Source organism: Stenella coeruleoalba (assembly GCF_951394435.1).
Source record: "Stenella coeruleoalba genome assembly, chromosome: 10".
Classification (NCBI taxonomy): Eukaryota; Metazoa; Chordata; class Mammalia; order Artiodactyla; family Delphinidae; genus Stenella; species Stenella coeruleoalba.
This window is the reverse complement of record NC_137156.1, coordinates 73,871,828-73,891,150: the sequence shown is the minus strand read 5'-3', so window position 1 is coordinate 73,891,150 and position 19,323 is coordinate 73,871,828. Positions and strand designations below refer to the sequence as shown.

Below are 19,323 nucleotides of genomic sequence, written 5' to 3'. Positions count from 1 at the left end.
CATTTGGGCCTGGTACCTTTTTGCAGCAGAGATTGTTTGGACACATCACACTCACACTTCTGTGCTCTGGTCACCAAATGTGTGGGGTTGACATCAGCTGTGTGTCCTATGATTTAACTTAATTCTGACAGTATCTACCTGGAAACAGCATCAGAACCCACAGGCTAAGGGCTCAGTCCCACAAGACTCCTCCAACCCCAACTTCAGAGCCCAATCACAAGTCCAGATTTGTCACCTGGGCTTCTGACCAACCAGCTACTAATCAGAGGTTCCTACAACCCCCTCCTCAGGTTGGATTGTTTCCTAGAGTGGCTCACAGATCTCAGGAAAACAGTTTACTTACTGGGTCACTGGTTTATTATAAAAGGATTTTACTAAATGGAAGAGATGCATAGGGCAAGGTGGGAGAAGGGGCAAGGAGCTTCCATGTCCTTTCAGGCACACCATCACCCCAGGACCACCACATGTTCACCAGCCGGAAGCTCCCCAACCCCTGTAGCTCAGGGATTTTTATGGAGGCTTCATTACACAGGCTGGAGTGATTAAATCACCTGCCATTAGTGCTTAACTCAACCTCTATCCCCTTTCCCCTTCCTGAAGGTCAGGGGACAGGGGAGAAAGTTCCAACCCTCTAATCACTGATTGGTTCCCCCAACATCCAGCCCCCATCCTTTGGGGCATTCCAAAAGTCACCTCATTAACAAACTCAGGCATGGCTGAAGGACACCACTACCACAGCCCTTTTCGCTTAGTAAATTCCAAGGGTTTTAGGAGCTCTGTGCCAGGAAAGGGGACAAAGACCAAACATATATTTCGTATTATAAGTTACAAGATCACAATCACAATCCTGGATGTACCTAGAAGACTGAACTAACATCCTGTGTACTTACAACATTCACTTGCTCAAAGGCCTACACCTAGAATTATCTCAAAAACCTTTGTAACCACAAGAAGTATAGGGCTGGAGTAAAAATCCCCAGGTTTAAACTGGAAAGAGGCACCCTAAAATGTGTCTTTGCATGGAAGCAAGAAAGAGGGCCCTGGGAAATGAACTAATGCTGAGCTTTGAGTTACTTCTGGATGACACCAGCTTACAGGCTCTCAAGGAAGACTGGGGCCTAGGGCCAGCCCTCCTTCCCCATCCAGTTGACACCAGCTAGTTGAGCGTGTTGAGAACGACTAGCTTACTTAATACCAACGTGCTCAGCATATACAGAGCAATCAGTAAATGGAAAATATGATTATTTGGGCAGATTTTTTATTAAAAACAAGTTTGGACGTGCACATAAACACAGGCTCTGGTTTTTCTATTGAGAGTGTATCAGCAAACTCTACCCATCAATCTAAACCCTCCAGTGAGGATAATTACTACCTTGGTGTACATTCAACCACTCAGAAAGGAGGAGCCCATCAAGGATGGAAAAGGCTCCAACTGGATCCTTACCAAGCACTATTTCACAGCAATGCAGAAAGAAAAGGTCAGAGAAAGCCATATATAGTCAACCCAGTGGTTGACAAAGACGGGTACTTTCCACTCAATAAAAGTTTTTAGATTTTCATGCCAAACCACCTAATAGGGCACGTGTTAAAGCCAATGGGAAACTAGGCACCAACTGTGGAAAGAGGGAGAAGAAGCAGGACTTGGGGTCTGGAAGCCGAACTCAAGTTCTGCTCCGAGCATGAAGGCAAATTCATTCAGAATTTGCGTAAATAATTCAACAAGTCTATGGATAGACCTATAAGACCTGCCATCAGAAAGGCAAATGGAGCCATTTTTAGTTCCTTTAGTTATCTTACAATGGGCTAAAAACCAGGAGAAATAGACCAATCACAGCAAACCTAGCTTTCCCACCAAAAACCAAGAGGTTTAGGGGTCCACATACCCCACCCCTCCGGAAGGGATGCCTCAGGCAGCCATTGACACTTACCTGGAGCACAGCTGTCTACCAGGGCTCCCAGGGCTTTGCCATCTTGCCAGTTCTGGTTAAAGTTGGTGATGGGCAAGTAGGGGATCTTGTTCTGAATCCACCCCAGCAGCCTCTGCTTTGGCGTCTGCTTCTTGGCATCGTCGTCCCCTTCATCCTCCCACACAGGCATGGAGATGGAGTAGTGGAGGATCAGCGTCCACACCAGGCCCAAGATGAGCTTCAGGTTCCCATCCACGATGGCTTTGCTGTCTGAGCAGAGAGACACAGGCCTGGTCAAGCCTCTGGGTTGCACAGGTATGAATCACATTCTTTGTAAGAAAGTAAATGGAGTCCTCAACTGTTAGAGAACCACACTGAGCTATATGAGAGTGAAGGGATGCAATGCTGGCATTTGCTTCAAAATACTTAAGGATGCGAAGAGATGAAATAAGATTCCAAAACGTTGTTAACCAGTGTCATTGGATTATACGTCCATGAAAACGCATTATTCCACTGTCTCTATTTTTACATGCATTTGAAATTTTCCATAATAAGAGTTTTTTTTTAATTTCAAGAAATCATTTCAGAAATATAGACAATAACAAGAGGTGGCTGCATTCCAGAGATAACCACCTGTTAACCTGGCAGTATACTGTCTACCAGATCGTGTGCACACATGTGTATGTGTTTGCTGCCGGAATTTATATTATACTATAAATTATAGTATATTATACTATAATATAATTTATATTATACTATATGATAGTCTTGAAATCTTTCTTTTCACTAATCACTATGTCCTAGATATCTTTTCCCTATAAAAAGTTGTTTCTGTTTACACCCCCATCTACATGTTTAAGAGGTCATTTTCCCTCAGATCTCACAAATACTGGGTGTTATCAATCATTTTCATCTCATTTCTCTGACAAGTTAGTCATTCATAAAAGAAGACTGTTAGTTAGCTTAACTAACAGTTAAGCTAATCTAATTGGGCAAAGTGTTGCCAGGAGGATAAGTGACTGGCCAAAGGCATGGCCCCTTTTCTAGTCATCCCCCAGCTTAACAGGACATGCCCTGCCACTGGCCAGCCCCTTCTGGAACTCTCACTGCCACTGGTTTCTACTTCCCACTCCCCTTGGCTTCCCTGTGGCTCTCTGTCCTCTTTCCAATCTCCATCTACACCCATCAAAATTCAAACATTATCTCCAAGATATGTCTTTCTGCCTGTCTCTCCATTTCCTACACCCTAAATAACCTTTGTTACAACCCCCCATTCTGCCAGGACCCCAAGGTGAAAATGTCCGAATCATCTTAGACTCCTCCTCCAAAGCCCTGGAGCAGTTCCCACAACAATTCTCTCCCTACCTCTTGGCAAATCCTTTTCTACACTCTCCCCCAAAATATGTGGCCCCTCCTCCCCTCTCTGCTTCCTCAACAGCCATGAAGCTCCATCATTGTTCACATAACCTGAGAACCATCCTTCTAGTCAGGTATCCCTGTGCTTCCCCATTCACCAATGGTCCCTCTGCCCAGGGTTAAACTCTCTAGACATGTAGCACCTTGAGAGACCTATACAACCTACACCTGGCCTGCTCTTCCACCCTTGTCACTGCCACCCACCACATTTCACATTCCAGACTCCTCACTCCTGGAGCACATCTTGCTGTGAACCCCCTGGACTTCTCCACCTCTTCTGTATTCCCTATGATGACAAGGCCCTTCACCCCATCCTCCTGCAGGACAAACCCCAGATAATCATTCAAGGGCCAGATCTAACGGATGGTGCACTTCACTCCCACCAGCCTCTGTGTAACCACACTAGGGTCCTCTCATGACAACAACCATTCATTCCTCAGCCTCCCCCCCACCCCCACTCCAGGGATGCGAGCTCCTGACGGGGAGTAACTAAGCCTTCTTCATCTTGCAGCTCCCCACGCCCTGTCCCTCCCTCCCACCCACCCACCGCAAGCCACCTGAATGTTGGTTAAACACACGTCAAAACTGCACTTAATGAAACCCAGCTACAACCACATGAAAAATAAACTCACATGCTGTTAAGGAGTAAATGGCATGCCATTCAATACTGAAAGGGTGGGGCTTTTTTTTAAATCAACCTGTTTATTGTTATGTCCTCTTATAAGAAAAAAAAACCCTCCTAAAAGCTCACACCCAAACCCACAGAAATCAAAGGTAATTTCACAGTTGCAGGTCAGTCATAACAAAACTTGATCACGTAAAACTGGATAGCATAAAGATTATCATGAACTGGTTGGTCAGACACACTAACTTGGAGCAATCCTCATTCAAAGTTAAGGTGCCCAGGGATTTTCTACATAATGAACTGTATAACTAACTATTAAGCAGGACTGTCTGCATAACTCACGGGGCCCAGTGACAAATGAAAATACAGGATTCCTTGTCCAAAAAGTATTAAGAATTTCAAGATGGCAACAGCAGAGCATTAAACCAAGCACACAGAACCCCCCTGAGCACAGGGCTCTGTATAGCTGCCCGGGTCGTGCAACCATGAAGCCAGCACTGCTCCTGAGGTCCTGTGGTCAAAGGAGTGGTGATGCACACGAAACACTGAACCCCTGCACAGAATACAGGTGTCCAAGGAATTCATTCTGCTAGACCAGCTGACAGTCCTTGACTGTGCCTGAAATTTTAGGATTAGATGTCCCGTTACGAGTGTGTCTTTAAAAGTGCTATTGATTACTGAGTTACTACCTACCGATGGTAAAAAAAATTCCACATCAAACCATTTTCCATGCCAGTTTCCTTTATTCAGCCTAAGGGGAGAAGAGCAGTCTTCAGAAGGGTGAGGGGAGATGGGGGGAGAAGCAGAGCGTGTGCATGCTTATTGCTAATCCGGGTAAGGGGTGGACCTGGCCACGTCTGGTCTTGCACCAGGCAGAATCTGAACAGGTCAGAGTCTCATCCAGCCACAGGCATCCGTCTGCAAAGCTCAAACTTCCCCGAGTTATGTTTTAAATGCTTTTCGAAGGCAAACTTGCAGATTTCGTCCATAAATCAAAACGTGAAACCAGTTTGCTCTATTTTTACCCAGCTTACACATGTTGGTTTAAAGGAATGAGACATGAGTCTTTTTCAAAAAGATTTGGGGGAAATATGACCCAGTAAAAGTCTGAGCCAAATTCATGAAACATACAATGTCCAGAACTTCTGTTTCCAATGAATTCAAGGTGGGTGTCCAAATGGGAAAGCCCCCATTAAGGTCTCATTGGGATAAATGATACTTTCATTCTGCTATTCTCAGAAGCCGTCCTCATTCCAAAAGTGATTTTGACAGGTGAAAGTTCAAATGCTTCACCAAGCTCTTGGGACAATAAAAAGATGGCGACTTACCCCAAATGCCTCCCCATTCCCACCCATATGAAGTAGGAGGCTCCCCAAGCCTTGAAAATGAAATGCTACACAGCATCACAATGTCCATGTGTAACCATCACAGCAGACTACAGAACTTTCAGCCGTGAGCGTGCCCTGTGATGTTTATGTCAAGTGTAAACATGCAGCAGAGGCGGAAGGAGGAAAAGGCCAGGTCAGCTGGAAGCGTCTCAGGCAGGATTCCACCTTCCTGAGTTACTGAGGGCCTCTTTCAGGAATAAAATAAGCCAACGCCCACCATGCCTGCCCGACCTCCTAGAATCTGCTTAGATTGTCAGCGGGTTGGAATCTGGCCACAAGCTTCTCCTCCCCAAATTCAACCAATCACAATCCCCATGTAACTGGTCCTGGCTCCGGACAACACTGGCCCTCCAACCACACACACCTTCTGGAACTACTTAAAATTAGCCCAAGTTGCATACAAGTGAGGGCAATGGCTTTCCCCCCGACCCCGACCCCAATAGCTAGAAAGTTAACTCAAGCTATTACAAGTTCTAGGATGGGGTGTTTTCACATCATTTCAGCACATGAGTTTCCCAGTCCTGTTAAGCAGCATTCTGGAATGGGTGCAAGTATGGGAGTGGAAACCAGCTGCTTTTAGGCAATCTTCAGCAGCATCTTAGAAACATCTCCTTTGTAGACAAGTTCCCCACCAGGTAAGAGAGATGGTGATCTTCTACCTCTCTCTACTTTTACCAGGAGGGCTGGACCCAGGCAACCATCGGCGCTCCTACTCCGTTCACGGGGTCAACCCTCTCTCCTGGCTGTTGCCAGGGTGTCAGGGGTTGGGGGTCTGGGAGAAGGGGCCTGGGGGGACACCATCCCTCATTTTTGCTCTCCTGGCTAAGGACAGCAGATCATATTGCAGCTGGCTGCTGGGTCAGAAGCAGCCAACATGTGGCTGTAGGAATCCAGGAGAGGCCGGAGTCTCAGGAAACCTCCTTCCAGTGTGCTTGGGGACAAGTCACCAAGGCCATACTCTGCACTATGACTTGGCCGCCTGGGGAACAGGCTACCACACACCCTGCTCCCTGTCCTCTCACTCTGTTACCCTCTGAGAGGCAGTGTGGCAGACTGGTCGCAAGAACGGACTCTGAAACCGGCAGCTCAACTAGGTATGCCACTTGACAACCTGCTCATCCTCACTGAGCCTCATTTTTCCTTGTTTCCCAAATGGGAATATTCACAGTCACCACCTTCACAGGGCTGCTGTAAGGAGTAGGTGGGTTAGGAAATTCTAATAGCCAAGCACACTGCCTGGCACACGGCAGGCGCTTAATTACCCCCTTCCCTCCCTTTCTCATTCACCTAATATCTGAGTACCTGCCATGTGCCACTCTTTCCTAGAACCAGAAGCCCAGAAGCTTTACTCCCAGTTTGTACGCAAGCAGGAAACAAAAGGTAAGAAAGTACCTTGTGAATTAATGGGAGGATAAAATGTTCAATATGTCACTTCTCTGAATCAAGCAATTCATCCAGAGGTTAGGCCTGAGACCCCCAGAGAGGAACAAAGAACTGCCCAGGAGCAAAACTACTGATAGGGCTTCCCTGGTGGCGCAGTGGTTGAGAGTCCGCCTGCCGATGCAGGGGACACGGGTTCGTGGCCCGGTCCGGGAAGACCCCACACGCCGCGGAGCGGCTGGGCCTGTGAGCCATGGCTGCTGAGCCTGCGCGTCCGGAGCCTGTGCTCCGCAACGGGAGAGGCCACAACAGTGAGAGGACCGTGTACCGCATACCGCAAAAAAAAAAAAAAAAACTACTGATAATTTATCAGGACCCTCCTGAAAGAGAATATGGTACAAAGAGCAGCCCACGTGAGCCAAGGGTCTGGCCCTCCTTGACTTCCAAGCTTCACCTTGCCACAGGTTCATCCTTGATCCCTGGCCTCAGCCCACTTGGTCCAGAACTCTCTCCCCAGCTAGCTAATGCCTCTTCTACATCCAACTCTGCAAAACTAGAACAGGTCCCCTATTAAGTGCCCCTTCGAGGCTGTGTGCCCTCCTTTCAGTGTAACTACAGCTGTGCTTAAATAATCACCTATCGGGAATTCCCTGGTGGCCCAGTGGTTAGGACTCGGTGCTTTCACTGCCGTAGCCTGGGTTCAGTCCCCGGTCCAGGAACTAGGATCCCGGATCCCACAAGACAAGTGGCACGTCCAGAAAAAAAAATTTTAATAAGCACCTGTCACGTCTGCCTCCTCTGCTCAAGGTGTCAGCTGCGCAAAGGCAGAAACGGACCATTGAGCTTCCCGTTGATCCCGCAGCCTGGACACCTGGCTGTTTGGGGGACAGGCTGGCACAGGCACACGTCCCTGCCTGCTGAGCTCCAGTGCTCTATGAGGGGCGGTGCTGCCTGTGTAGAGTGTATGCAAAAAGTACACGCACAGCCCTTTCCGGCAGGGTTTAAACTGCTCCAGACTGTGGCCACCTCCGCACCCCCAGCAGGCAACACAGCACGTGGCACAGAGGGCAGGCGGGAGAGGTGAGGTCCTTAAGGTGTAGGCTCTGCAGGTATGGGCTCCGCGCCACCACGCTGGTTGTAGGACCCTGGCCAAGCCATCCAACCCCTGGGCACCTATAAGTCGAGGATAATGTTGGAACAGGAGCACAGGGCTGCTGGGAAGACTAAGTACGATAAGACACCTCCAGCACTCAGACCCCCACTCAGTCAGTTTTTGTTAAATGCTGGTATTGTTACTATTATTCTTACCACCAGTGACTTCAACATGCTTCTGTCCACATTGAGACAACAAGGCAAAGGCAGAAGGTAAAAGGAAAGCTTAGCAGTGACAGGTGGTGACCTGCAAGTTTGCGCTGGGGCTTCCTGTCAGCATCGGTTGTTTGCAGCGTCCCTGCAGAGCTGCCCCAAGGTAACCCCGCACTGCAGCGCTCACATCACCTGGCCCAGCACCACACAGCAGCCCGGTGCTCACTGACATCCCAGGTCGGCTTGGCAGTTTCCCTCCGTCCTGCCTCCTTTCCCAAGCTGAACAAACCATGGCTGAATTGTCAGCCAGGAGGGCACCCTGAACTGAAAGGAGACAGTTGACCACTTTCCTCGGTTTCTCAGTCAAAACCAAGCCCAGGGACTTCCCTGGTGGCGTAGTGGTTAAGAATCCACCTGCCAATGCAGGGGACACAGGATTGAGCCCTGATCCGGGAAGATCCCACATGCCACGGAGCAGCTAAGCCCGTGTACCACAACTACGGAGCCTGCGTGCCACAACTACTGAAGCTCACGTGCCTAGAGCCCGTGCTCTGCAACAAGAGAAGCCACTGCAATGAGAAGCCCGTGCACCGCAACGAAGAGTAGCCCCTGCTCGCAGCACCTAGAGAAAGCCTGTGCACAGCAATGAGGACCCAATGCAGCCCAAAATAAGTAAATAAATAAATAAGTTTTATTTAAACAAAAAACCAAGCCCAGGGGCTTCCCTGGTGGCGCAGTGGTTGAGAATCCGCCTACCAATGAGGGGGACACAGGTTCGAGCCCTGGTCCGGGAAGATCCCACATGCCGCAGAGCAACTAAGCCCATGCACCACAACTACTGAGCCTGCGCTCTAGAGCCCACAAGCTACAACTACTGACCCTGCATGCCGCAACTACTGAAGCCCGCGCGCCTAGAGCCTGTGCTCCACAACGAAGAGAAGCCACCGCAACGAGAAGCCCGTGCACTGCAATGAAGAGTATCCCCCGCTCGCCGCAACTAGAAAGCCCGCACGCAGCAGCAAAGACCCAACACAGCCAAAAGTAAATAAATAAATTTATTAAAAAAAAAAAAAAAAGAAACAAGCCCAGATGCCACTTGTTCTCGAGGTCATGCAGAAGACCATCTCAGTCGGCTGCCCAGAACGGGAGTCACATTTCTGGGGGTGCAACAGTCCTTGCATCCACACAACAGAGGATGAACGGTGCACTTTGACCCCCTGGCAGGATGAAGGGGGCCAGGCTGACTTCTCCACACATACCCCTGCCCCTACCCCTCCGGCTCAAGGCTTCTCTCCAGGGCCTGGAACCAACAAAGGGCTAAAGAGGACAAGACAGACTCTTCTAACCAGGTGACTCACACCTCTAATGACTAAAGGATACCATGGCAAAGTCTACTCTCTAGCCACTAAAACCCTCCCTCCCCTTCTCCCAGGCATGTGGCTTCCTGCTACATGGCCCCACAGTCTCCCCAGTTCGGTGATGCGGTTGCCTCACCAGTGGACAGCAGAAGGAAATGTGCCACCACGTGGCCTTGGGCAGTGGGTGGGCCTCCTCTGAGCACTCTCCCCACAACAGCCAGCCAGAGTACCTGGCACTGCAGTCACTGAGCTGTGACCTGTCCCAAAAGAGGCCAGGCAAGGTGATGGAAGGAACCTGGGTCCCAGCATAGGGTGCCCCGCCAACCTGAAGCCTGAAAAAAGCCACTGTATTTTTCTAAAAATCTCTTCGTTACGCCAGTTTAACCATAATAAGAGGATGTTCTGGGCCTTGAAGACCTTAAATCACATGGGCCTATTCTTATTTCTGTCAGTAAGATAAAATACAGACCACAATAAAATAAGGGTGGATCGGGGCACTGGGGTCAGCTGGATTTCCGATTCTTTTCCTTGCTCATGAACTACTCAAGGATGAAAAAAGAACTGTTTGAATTAACAAATTTTACATATTGCTATGTCAGGGTTCAGTTAAGAGAGTTCATTTGGAAGGCCTTTTCATGTTAGTAATTTTTCAAGAGTTGATAACAATAGACCAAGGGTGGCAAGTGGTGTTGGCACATGAGGTGAAACTCTTTCACTGTGTTGAGAAAGATTCTGAGGCCCTGTCTTGTTTCAGTGAGGAAGACTGCTGAAATGGATTACCAATGCCTGCCATAAACAAGGAAGGGGGAATAGAGAGGCTCAAATTACTGTGCAGATTAGCAATGCCTGCCCTGGGCACAGCTTGAGGAATGGTGGCTGGGATTTCTTTGCAAGAGAATGGAGTAAGCATTCCCAAATCCCTGATTTGAGATTTCGTTTATAGGTCCATAACACGTTACTTATGCATAACCCCAGACTTCAAATTTTTTGCTTTGCCAGCTATTGCTTCTGTTCTCTCTCATTTGCCGGACTTCTGCCAAGAATAATTAGAACAAATTACTTCATAAATATCTTATTTTTATTTTGGTACAGAGATTTTGGTGGACTTTCAGACCACAGATACTGTGATGGTGCCCTGTTTTGTAATTTATCCCAAACACCTACTTTCTGGTTAAGAGGTATCCTTTATTTAAAAGTTGCATTTATGGGAATTCCCTGGCAATCCAGTGGTTAAGACTCCACGCTTCCATTGTGTGTGTGTGTTGGGGGGCGGGGGGGCAAGTTCGATCCCTGGTTGGGGAACTAAGATCCCACAAGCTGCACAGTGTGGCCAAAAAGTTGCATTTGCATCACCCAGTAGGCTTTCTTTTCAATGCCACTTTTGAAAAGTTACCACTTTTGAGAATTCCTTTATATTCAGCAACGAAGTCCACTGAACTAAATGAGACGAGTATAATAAAAGGCCTAGGAAATAGTCTCTTCCCACTTACTATTAGTGGGAAATCCCTGAAAACTTAGAAAAAGGAATCTAACCTTGTTAGATAGGTTAAAGAAAGAAGGAAAAAAGAGGGACTTCCCTGGTGGCGCAGTGGTTGAGAATACGCCTGCCAATGCAGGGGACACGGGTTCTATCTCTGACCTGGGAAGATCCCACATGCCGCGGAGCAACTAAGCCCGTGCGCCACAACTACTGAGCCTGTGCTCTAGAGCCTGCAAGCCACAACTACTGGAGCCTGGACACCTAGAGCCCGTGCTCCGCAACAAAGAGAAGCCACCGCAACGAGAAGCCCGCGCACCGCAATGAAGGGTAGCCCCCGCTCGCCACAACTAGAGAAAGCCCACGCACAGCAACAAAGACCCAGCGCAGCAACGAAGACCCAGTAAAGCCAAAAAGTAATTAATTAATTAGTTAATTAATTAAATAGAAGGAAAAAAGAAAGGTGCACCAAAATGTATCTAAACTAGTTTTTTTGACCCCAAAGCTGCAGGTCCCTGCACTAACTGGTTGCATTGCTGCCTCACGGTTCTCCTGGGCGACCAGCAGGCCAAGGGCCCCAGGGATTCCGGAGCTTGACCTGTGAGTCAAGGAGCCCAGAGTCCAGCCACTGGGAGGTGCGGGTAAACCCCAGCATGAGCTCCCGAGGCCTCAGCATGGAGGCGTCTGTCCCTCACTCACAGCTTCCAGCCACAACGCTCTGAGAACACGTACAGCTGAAATAATAAATGCTGGCTGTGAATGGAGGGCCTCGTCACCTTTTAACTCCAGCTCAGTCTGTCATGTGGCGAGGCCACCCCATCTGAAACACAGCTCACCGTCCATGCTGTGCACACATGCACAGCCCACTGGGAAGCCCACAAGGAAAGGAGTAAGGGCAGGAGGAACCACGACTGGGAAAGACTCCTCAGCACCTCCTCTCCTGACATCAACAGCAGCCAAAATACGACAGCAGCTCTCTCTTCCAGGCCTCTCCTCTGGGTCACATGCATCACCGCATGCAACCCTCACAGCAAGCCTATAAGGATGGCTTTTGTGGTTAGTCCCGTTTTACAGATGAGAAAACAGAGGCTCACAGAGGTGAAGGCATCTGCCAAAAGTGACATAGGGGAGCCTAGATTTAAACCCAGTTCTCGCTGTTGCCAGAGCCCAAACTCTTATCCTCCCTACTTTTCTGAATACTCACTACGTCATGGCAGCTCCACGAGGCAAGTACAGTTACGACTCACATTTTACAGATGAGGAGACTGTGCACAGGGACAGGACCCACCCCCGGGCAACACGGCCAGTAAGCATCTGTGTATGGGATGGGAACCCGACAGGGCTTCTAACGGCCCCAGTCATTCCCAGGATCCCTAAACGGCCATGGTTCTAGGAGAAAAACACGGTAAATGGACAGCATGGAAAGTGACAGCACAAGACCTGGGAGGTACAAGCGGGAGTCAGAGCTGGATCATTTTAGTCTCCTTTGTCTCAACCATGACTTGCTCAGCCTCTACTGCACCCTAGGAGCTGGGGATTCTGAAGATCACGGCCCTGGCCCTGCATCTGGGAGGTCCTCCTTGCATGTACCGCTGCTCGGCAGGGGAAACTGAGGAAGATGGGAGAAGACCCAGCTCTGCTCTTATTCACCCAAACCTATTAACATGTGTTTGCCCTGGAAAACAGAAATTAGGACATTCACGTACTTGAAAGCTCACTTTATTCATCTGTTCTTGCATCCAACAAATAACTTCCTAGCTGCCTACTGGGTGCCAGGCCCTGTGCCTAATACAAATTACAGTTTCAAGTAAGAAAATAAGCTAAATTGGCTTTAAAATATTCCACAAAGAGATACAGCATTATTATAAGGTAAACCGCCATTATCCCACAAGGCAAGACACTGAAGATCGCTTAAAGAAAGAGAAGGAAAAAAACACACAACTTTATGCCTTTTGTCTCTCATGCTAGGCTATGTCCCTTGAGGGTTCTTTTTTCCTTTTATAATTAAGAATAAAAGTTAAAAAGTAATAACGATGATGAATAGGATAGGTATTCATCCTTCTACCGCAAACTTGTAAAAGTTGAGCCTTGTTACAAAAATCAGATCAAGGTGACTTCCTCAGTCTGAAAGGGGAGAAATCAGTTTGCATTTTTCCCCCCGGTACCTCACCTCATGTTACAAGTCATATGAGCCTGTTATAGAAATGGCAGGCTGCCCAAAGATTGTGAAGTCATAAAAGGAACAAAACTCCCAATTTAAAGTCTTGAATGGGAACCAAGCTGAGAGAAATTCCAAATAACTTATAACTGCTGGCTCTCACCATTACCAACAGCAAGAGGAGGAGGTTGGAGAAAAGGAAATTCTCAAGGGATAGATACTGGGGCACGGTCTCCGCTTTACCTATATTGCCATTTTCCCGACAGTTCCTCTCTGTACGAGGTCTTTAGCTCAGTTGAAGGCTCAGATTTGTACCCCTAAATTTGGACCTTCAAACCACGATTATATGAGGAGGCCTCCGGACACACGTGCTACCCGACCACAACAGAGCCCAAACGTCGGGCTCCTTCTTGTAAATTAATTCCACACCACCAACCCCCCCGTGTAAAGAACATGGGCTCGGGGGGGCAGGACTGAACCTACTCAAACAAAGGGGAGCTCACTTGCTGAAATAACTGGTAGCCAAGTAACCCAGAGGTCAGGGACACTAAGTCACTCAGTGAGCCTGGTTCCCCTCCCAAGCGCAGCCATGAACTGGCCGTGGGCCTGGGGTGGGTCACTGCCCTGCTCTGACGCATCTGTAAGCTAAGCATTATAACTAGACTCACCTCACTGAAACATTGTGAGATAATGGAGTCAAGCAGGTAGCATTCTGCCTGACGAGGGTGCCACCACTTCAGCAAGGACTATTACAACTACCATGATGACACTGTAATATTACAGACACACACCCATGTGGGGACTTCACGGTGCCCCGTTAGCACTGTGAAAGGTTCAACGCCATTCAACTCTGATTCAAGACTGCTCAGAGCCGAGTACCCCAGAACTCAGCCTTCTAACACAGCATTCCATTTGCTAATGACCACAAGAGCCAGCCCATCAGGGACCCGGGATTAAGCCTGATAGAATCAAGATGTTCTTTTGCTCAGCGAGCTGCTGAATGAACTGGCAGCTTGCTAAAATCTGCAGGCCACCCCGACTCCTCCAGCAGATTCCTGAGAAGTCTGCAGGGGCCAGGCTGGGCCACTGCTGACAGAAAATTAAATGCAAGGTCAAAAAATTCAGTTTGAAGCACAAAGTATTCAAGAAAGTTCCCTAACGTGATTTCTTTTTCTAATGGGGGGAGGAAGAGGGGTTTGGGTATTACAGTGACCTTTAACCATTAAAGCAGTTCATTACTATCATATAATGGGGGGGAGGGGACTGAAGACGATTTAAATGCCTTCCCACAAATAACTGGTTAAATAAACGTTACAGAACATCCATGCTAGAGAATAACAGGCTGCTGTGAAAAGAATGAGAAAGATACGTGGGCTCCAGCAGAGACAGGCCTCCATGATATATTAAGGGAACAGGACGATTTGTAGAAAAGCATTGTTCATGCAATCCTGTTTGTGACAAGGCATAACTCTGCGTCTGAAAAGCAAGATCTGGAAGCACGCACAACAAACTGTGCCCATTGGCTCTCTCTAGCAAAGACTCGGGCTGATGGCAAAGATGGGCTTTCTTTTTGTTGTTGTTGTTACATGCATGCTCCTGTGTTGTTTGAATTTTTTTTAATTTAAACTATACACCTTACTTTTATAATAAATTTTGACAAACATTCCCAAAAAGAAAGAAGCATAGTAATGTATATGTTAAATAACTCTTCATTTGGACAAAATTGCTTGTCGGGATCTATAGGCACTGATGTGAGAAAATTGACAAATTTTATCAAATGATGAAAGGTTGGAATTGGAGTAAAGGGGTGGCCAGGGTAATGACATAATTGGGCTCAAATATGCATGGAAGATCTCTTGAAGAGATAAATTGTTCACCAATAGTGCAATTGCTTGTGGGTAGAGGAGCAGGGAATGGGGGTGGGGGAAGCAGGAGGGAGCCAGTTTCTCATCTTTTTACACCGCATGTGATCTTCACAATGGGCCATGATACCCATCAACAAATACGTGAGGCTTTTCAGGCGTGTATGGCTGTCTTTGTGGTGATTTCCTCTGCTCATCTTTCACACCGTGGCCATTCAAACACATTCCCATCCTCAGCGAGATACACCCATCCCAGACAAGCAAGCTCCCTGCCTCAGACGGCCTCTGCCACTTCCAAACAGCTGGCCCTCTAGAGGAGTGGAAGATGTTGACGAAGAGGGAGTCATCTGGTTGCCTTTGGGCATGTCTTTCAAGCCAACCAAAAGAAAAAAAGAAAAAAAAAAAAAAATCAACCACCCACCTTCCTGATCCCTTCACGTCCCCTTCCCTGGTACCCTGAGAGTGTTCCTCCCATGATACAGAGGCCCAGCCTCTTATTTATACATGAAGACCTGGGGCCGGCCCAGTGCGATCCCCCCGACTGACTTCTCACTACTGCCTATGAGATACCACTGTTAGCCCCATTTTCCAGATGGAAAAACTGATAAGATGATAAGTTAAGCCCAGAGTTACAGAGCTGATAAGTGGTGGAGCTGGGATTTGAATCCAGGCCATCCAACTCCAGAATCTGCATTGACCATTCTGCCTGGAGACCAGACTGGGGCTGCAGAGAAGGAGACCCAGACATGGATGTGATGGTATTGCAAAGGCTTTCAAAACGGGCAAAAGTCAAGGAGGAAATAAATGCTGAGGGTTATTACATCATCCTCCTAAAAGAGATTTATCACTGTGCCCCTGAACTCTGTCCCATAATAAATGGCCCTGGCAGTAAGATAAACAGACCAAGCACATAGCAGGTCAGCTTTGCTGCTAAAATGGGAACACATCCTAACATTCCTGAGGTACAGTGTCCAAGTGCAGGGCCAGCAAGTGACACACACTAAATACCCAACACCTCACCCCAACCACAGCTGCCACCGTTGCTGAAGGCACACAGCCCACAGACAAATGTCTTCCTCACCAGTTCATCTAACGAGTCCTGTGCTTGGTTCAGTAGCTACTTCCTGCCTAAGCAAGAACACCAGCTCTGCCTAAACTTGGCTCTGAGGAGTATCTGTCCCTCAACCCACACTCAGAAACCTGGCCCTGTCCTCTGACCACTTGGGCCATTTACTAGGAGTCTTTTTCCTTAAATCAACTCACTTTTCCCTTTTCCCTTACCCAAATGAATGAATGAATGATGCACTATTTTTTTTAACTACTTGTGAAAACATAACTGTTACAACTTTTTTTTTTTTCCCCACGTCCCTGTTACAACTTTTAAACATAGGTTATGTAACACCTAATATATCATCTTGAGTACCCACAAGTACCACATCTTAGAAAAGATTGCACTAGATGTTAACTGGTTTTCCAAGACAAAAGGCTTGCTGTGGTCAAATAAGCTGGGGACAAACGGAACTGAACAATTTTAAACTGCTGCAGGACTTCTCAGAGCCTTTAATAGGCAAATGTACATTGACAATCTCCAAGAGAACACTAGGGTGCCACACAGTACTTCCCAGCTTTACTGGACTAGAGACCTTTTTTTTTTCTGAATCACGATATTATCTAATAGTTTTCTTTCTTTTTTTTTTAATTTATTTTTATTCTTATTTCATTTATTTATTTTTGGCTGTGTTGGGTCTTCATTGCTGCACACGGGCTTTCTCTAGCTACAGAGAGCGGGGCTACTCTTTGTTGTGGTGTGTGGGCTTCTCATTGCGGTGGCTTCTCTTGTTGAGGAGCGCGGGCTCTAGGCGCGCAGGCTTCAGTAGTTGTGGCTCGCGGGCTCTAGAGCGCAGGCTCAGTAGCTGTGGCACAAGGGCTTTGTTGCTCCGCGGCATGTGGTATCTTCCCGGACCAGGGCTCGAACCCATGTCCCCTGCATTGGCAGGCAGATTCTTATCCACCGCACCCCCAGGGAAGCCCCTAGAGGACTTTTTTACTACTATCTCAAAGGGCACTAGTAGTCTCCAGAAGACACTTTGGTAATTCTTCCTTAAATTGCCGTTCAGATCTCTACAAACACTTCTCCTGAACACTCCCATAGGCTGCGAGATTATGTTTTATAAACCCAGTAGGTGTGGGGTGAAGGAGACAGACAAGAGACACAAAAGGACAACAGGAAATAAGTTACTAAGGCTTTCTCTAATCTACAACTGTTTCAGTGGCAGTAATTAAGAAACTAGAACCTTGAGACTTGAAAGCAACCAGTTTTACAGATAAAGGGAGATAAAGCAGGTTCTCAAAGGTCAGTTCTAGTTGAGAGTCTCAAAGGGGTGCACATCCCTTAACCACAGTGTTTATGAAATTCTGGTGTTAACCAACTCACTTAAAAACCACACTAAGAAATATCTTACTGTTCTTGTGAAAACTGTAATTCTTAAACACGGGCAATGATTTAGAGGAATCCAGGCTGAAACCGGCCTCCTCCTTCCTAGGTTTGCTTTATTTTTTATTTATTTTTAAAAATTTATTTATTTTATTTATTTATTTCAGGCTGCGTTGGGTCTTCATTGCTGCGTGTGGGCTTTCTCTAGTTGCGGTGAGCGGGGGCTACTCTTCGTTCCGGTGCGTGGGCTTCTCATTGCAGTGGCTTCTCTTGTTGCGGAACACGGGCTCTCGGCGCAGGGGCTTCAGTAGTTGTGGCACGTGGGATCCGTAATTGTGGCTTGCGGGCTCTAGAGCACAGGCTCAGTAGTTGTGGAGCACGGACTTAGCTGCTCCGCAGCATGTAGGCTCTTCCAGGGCTCGAACCTGTGTCCCCTGCATTGGCAGGCGGATTCTTAACCACTGCACCACCAGGAAAGCCCCTGGGTTTGCTTTAGAGCTTCTAATGTCAAAATGTTCTTCAAACAACGCATTGCCAAGTGGGAAGAGTCAGAGACAGAACCCAGCAATTTGGACCACTGGTAGAAAGAGGGGGGAATCATCCTGATGTGGGCAAGTGGAATGTCAAATTATGTGAGCTGGGGAAACCTCCAGAACCTCCACCCAATTGCCACTTAGCTCTAAACTGCCTACGCAGGGGAGAGGGGAGAGCTTAGTAAAAGTTAGCAAAAAATATTTGTGTAGTAACTGAAACAAACCCAAGTAGCATTCCTAGTGCTATTTAGGAATGAAATACTCATAAGCATAACAATAATAGCAACGAACCACACAGCGTGGGTGCTAATTGAATCCACTCTCTGTGTAGTCCTGGATCCAAATCCGAGGTTTACTCAACTGTAATGTAAGTGTCCTAGGGGCAGGGCCCAGGCTCTGTCTGCAGCATCAGTGTGATCCTGGTACCTAGTATGATGCTTGTCACATAGGAAAAAGAAGAAAAGGAAAGGGGGGAGGGGGAAGTAAGACACTACTACCATCCACTATCTAACCAACAACCACCCACTCATTAATAAACCAACCAATCAACAACCAACCAGCCAACTTAACCAGACAACCACTGATCAACAAATCTACCAAATAAATGACCAATTACCAAACTCAATTAGACTCCCCTGACCACCCTCCTTCACCAAATCCCACCTCTCCCCAAATCCTGCTGGCCACCTCTGAATGGATCCCCAGCCCAGGAGCCATCAGTTAATGTCAGGCCCACTTGACTGCCTACTCGATCTAAGCACACAGATCAAAGCTCTACCCAAATTTTCCCACTAGCCCCAGCAGGGCTGCCTCATACCCCTCAGGCACAGCTCCTTCTCAGGGACCTGCAAAATAATTTGACAGCTGGGTAGGGGCAGATGGGGAAATTGGTCCCCCAAAATAAGAAAATCAAAAGAAATTGAAGTTAATAAATGTTTTATTAAGTTCCTGCATTTAACATTATATCTTCTTTATTAATGGCTAACTTTGATATTCACAGAAATTTCATTCCCTTTTTTTTTTGGCCGTACCACGTGGCATGCGAGATCTTGGTTCTCCGACCAGGGATCAAACTCATGCCCCATGCAGTGGAAATGTAGTCTTAACCACTGGACTGCCAGCAAAGTCCTAAATTTCATTACATTTTTAAAATGACTTACGGGTTAGTTTTCTCACATCCCAAGAATTCCCAAATAGGCATCATGACGGCAGAGGAATCAGTCAACAGTAAAATAAAGGAACAGTCACAGCCAAATAATATAACAAAACACAAATATAAACAAAGGCAAAATTATTATTATTTTTTTTTTTTCTTTTGCGGTACGCAGGCCTCTCACTGTTGAGTCCTCTCCCATTGCGGAGCACAGGCTCCGGACGCACAGGCTCAGCGGGCATGGCTCACGGGCCCAGCCGCTCCGCGGCATGTGGGATCCTCCTGGACCAGGGCACGAACCCGTGTCCCCTGCATTGGCAGGCAGAC

At 47.5% G+C, this 19,323-nt stretch overlaps 1 protein-coding gene across 3 annotated transcripts in view; it reads right to left on the bottom strand.

Moving 5' to 3' along the window:
* FLNB (filamin B) overlaps positions 1-19,323 on the bottom strand; it is a 139,697-nt gene that overhangs the window by 80,891 nt on the left and 39,483 nt on the right. For all 3 annotated transcript variants that reach the window (XM_079933631.1, XM_079933629.1, XM_079933630.1), the window contains exon 2: positions 1,929-2,177. In XM_079933631.1, the coding sequence (XP_079789757.1) occupies positions 1,929-2,177 (249 nt within the window). The remainder of the gene's footprint in view (positions 1-1,928; positions 2,178-19,323) is intronic.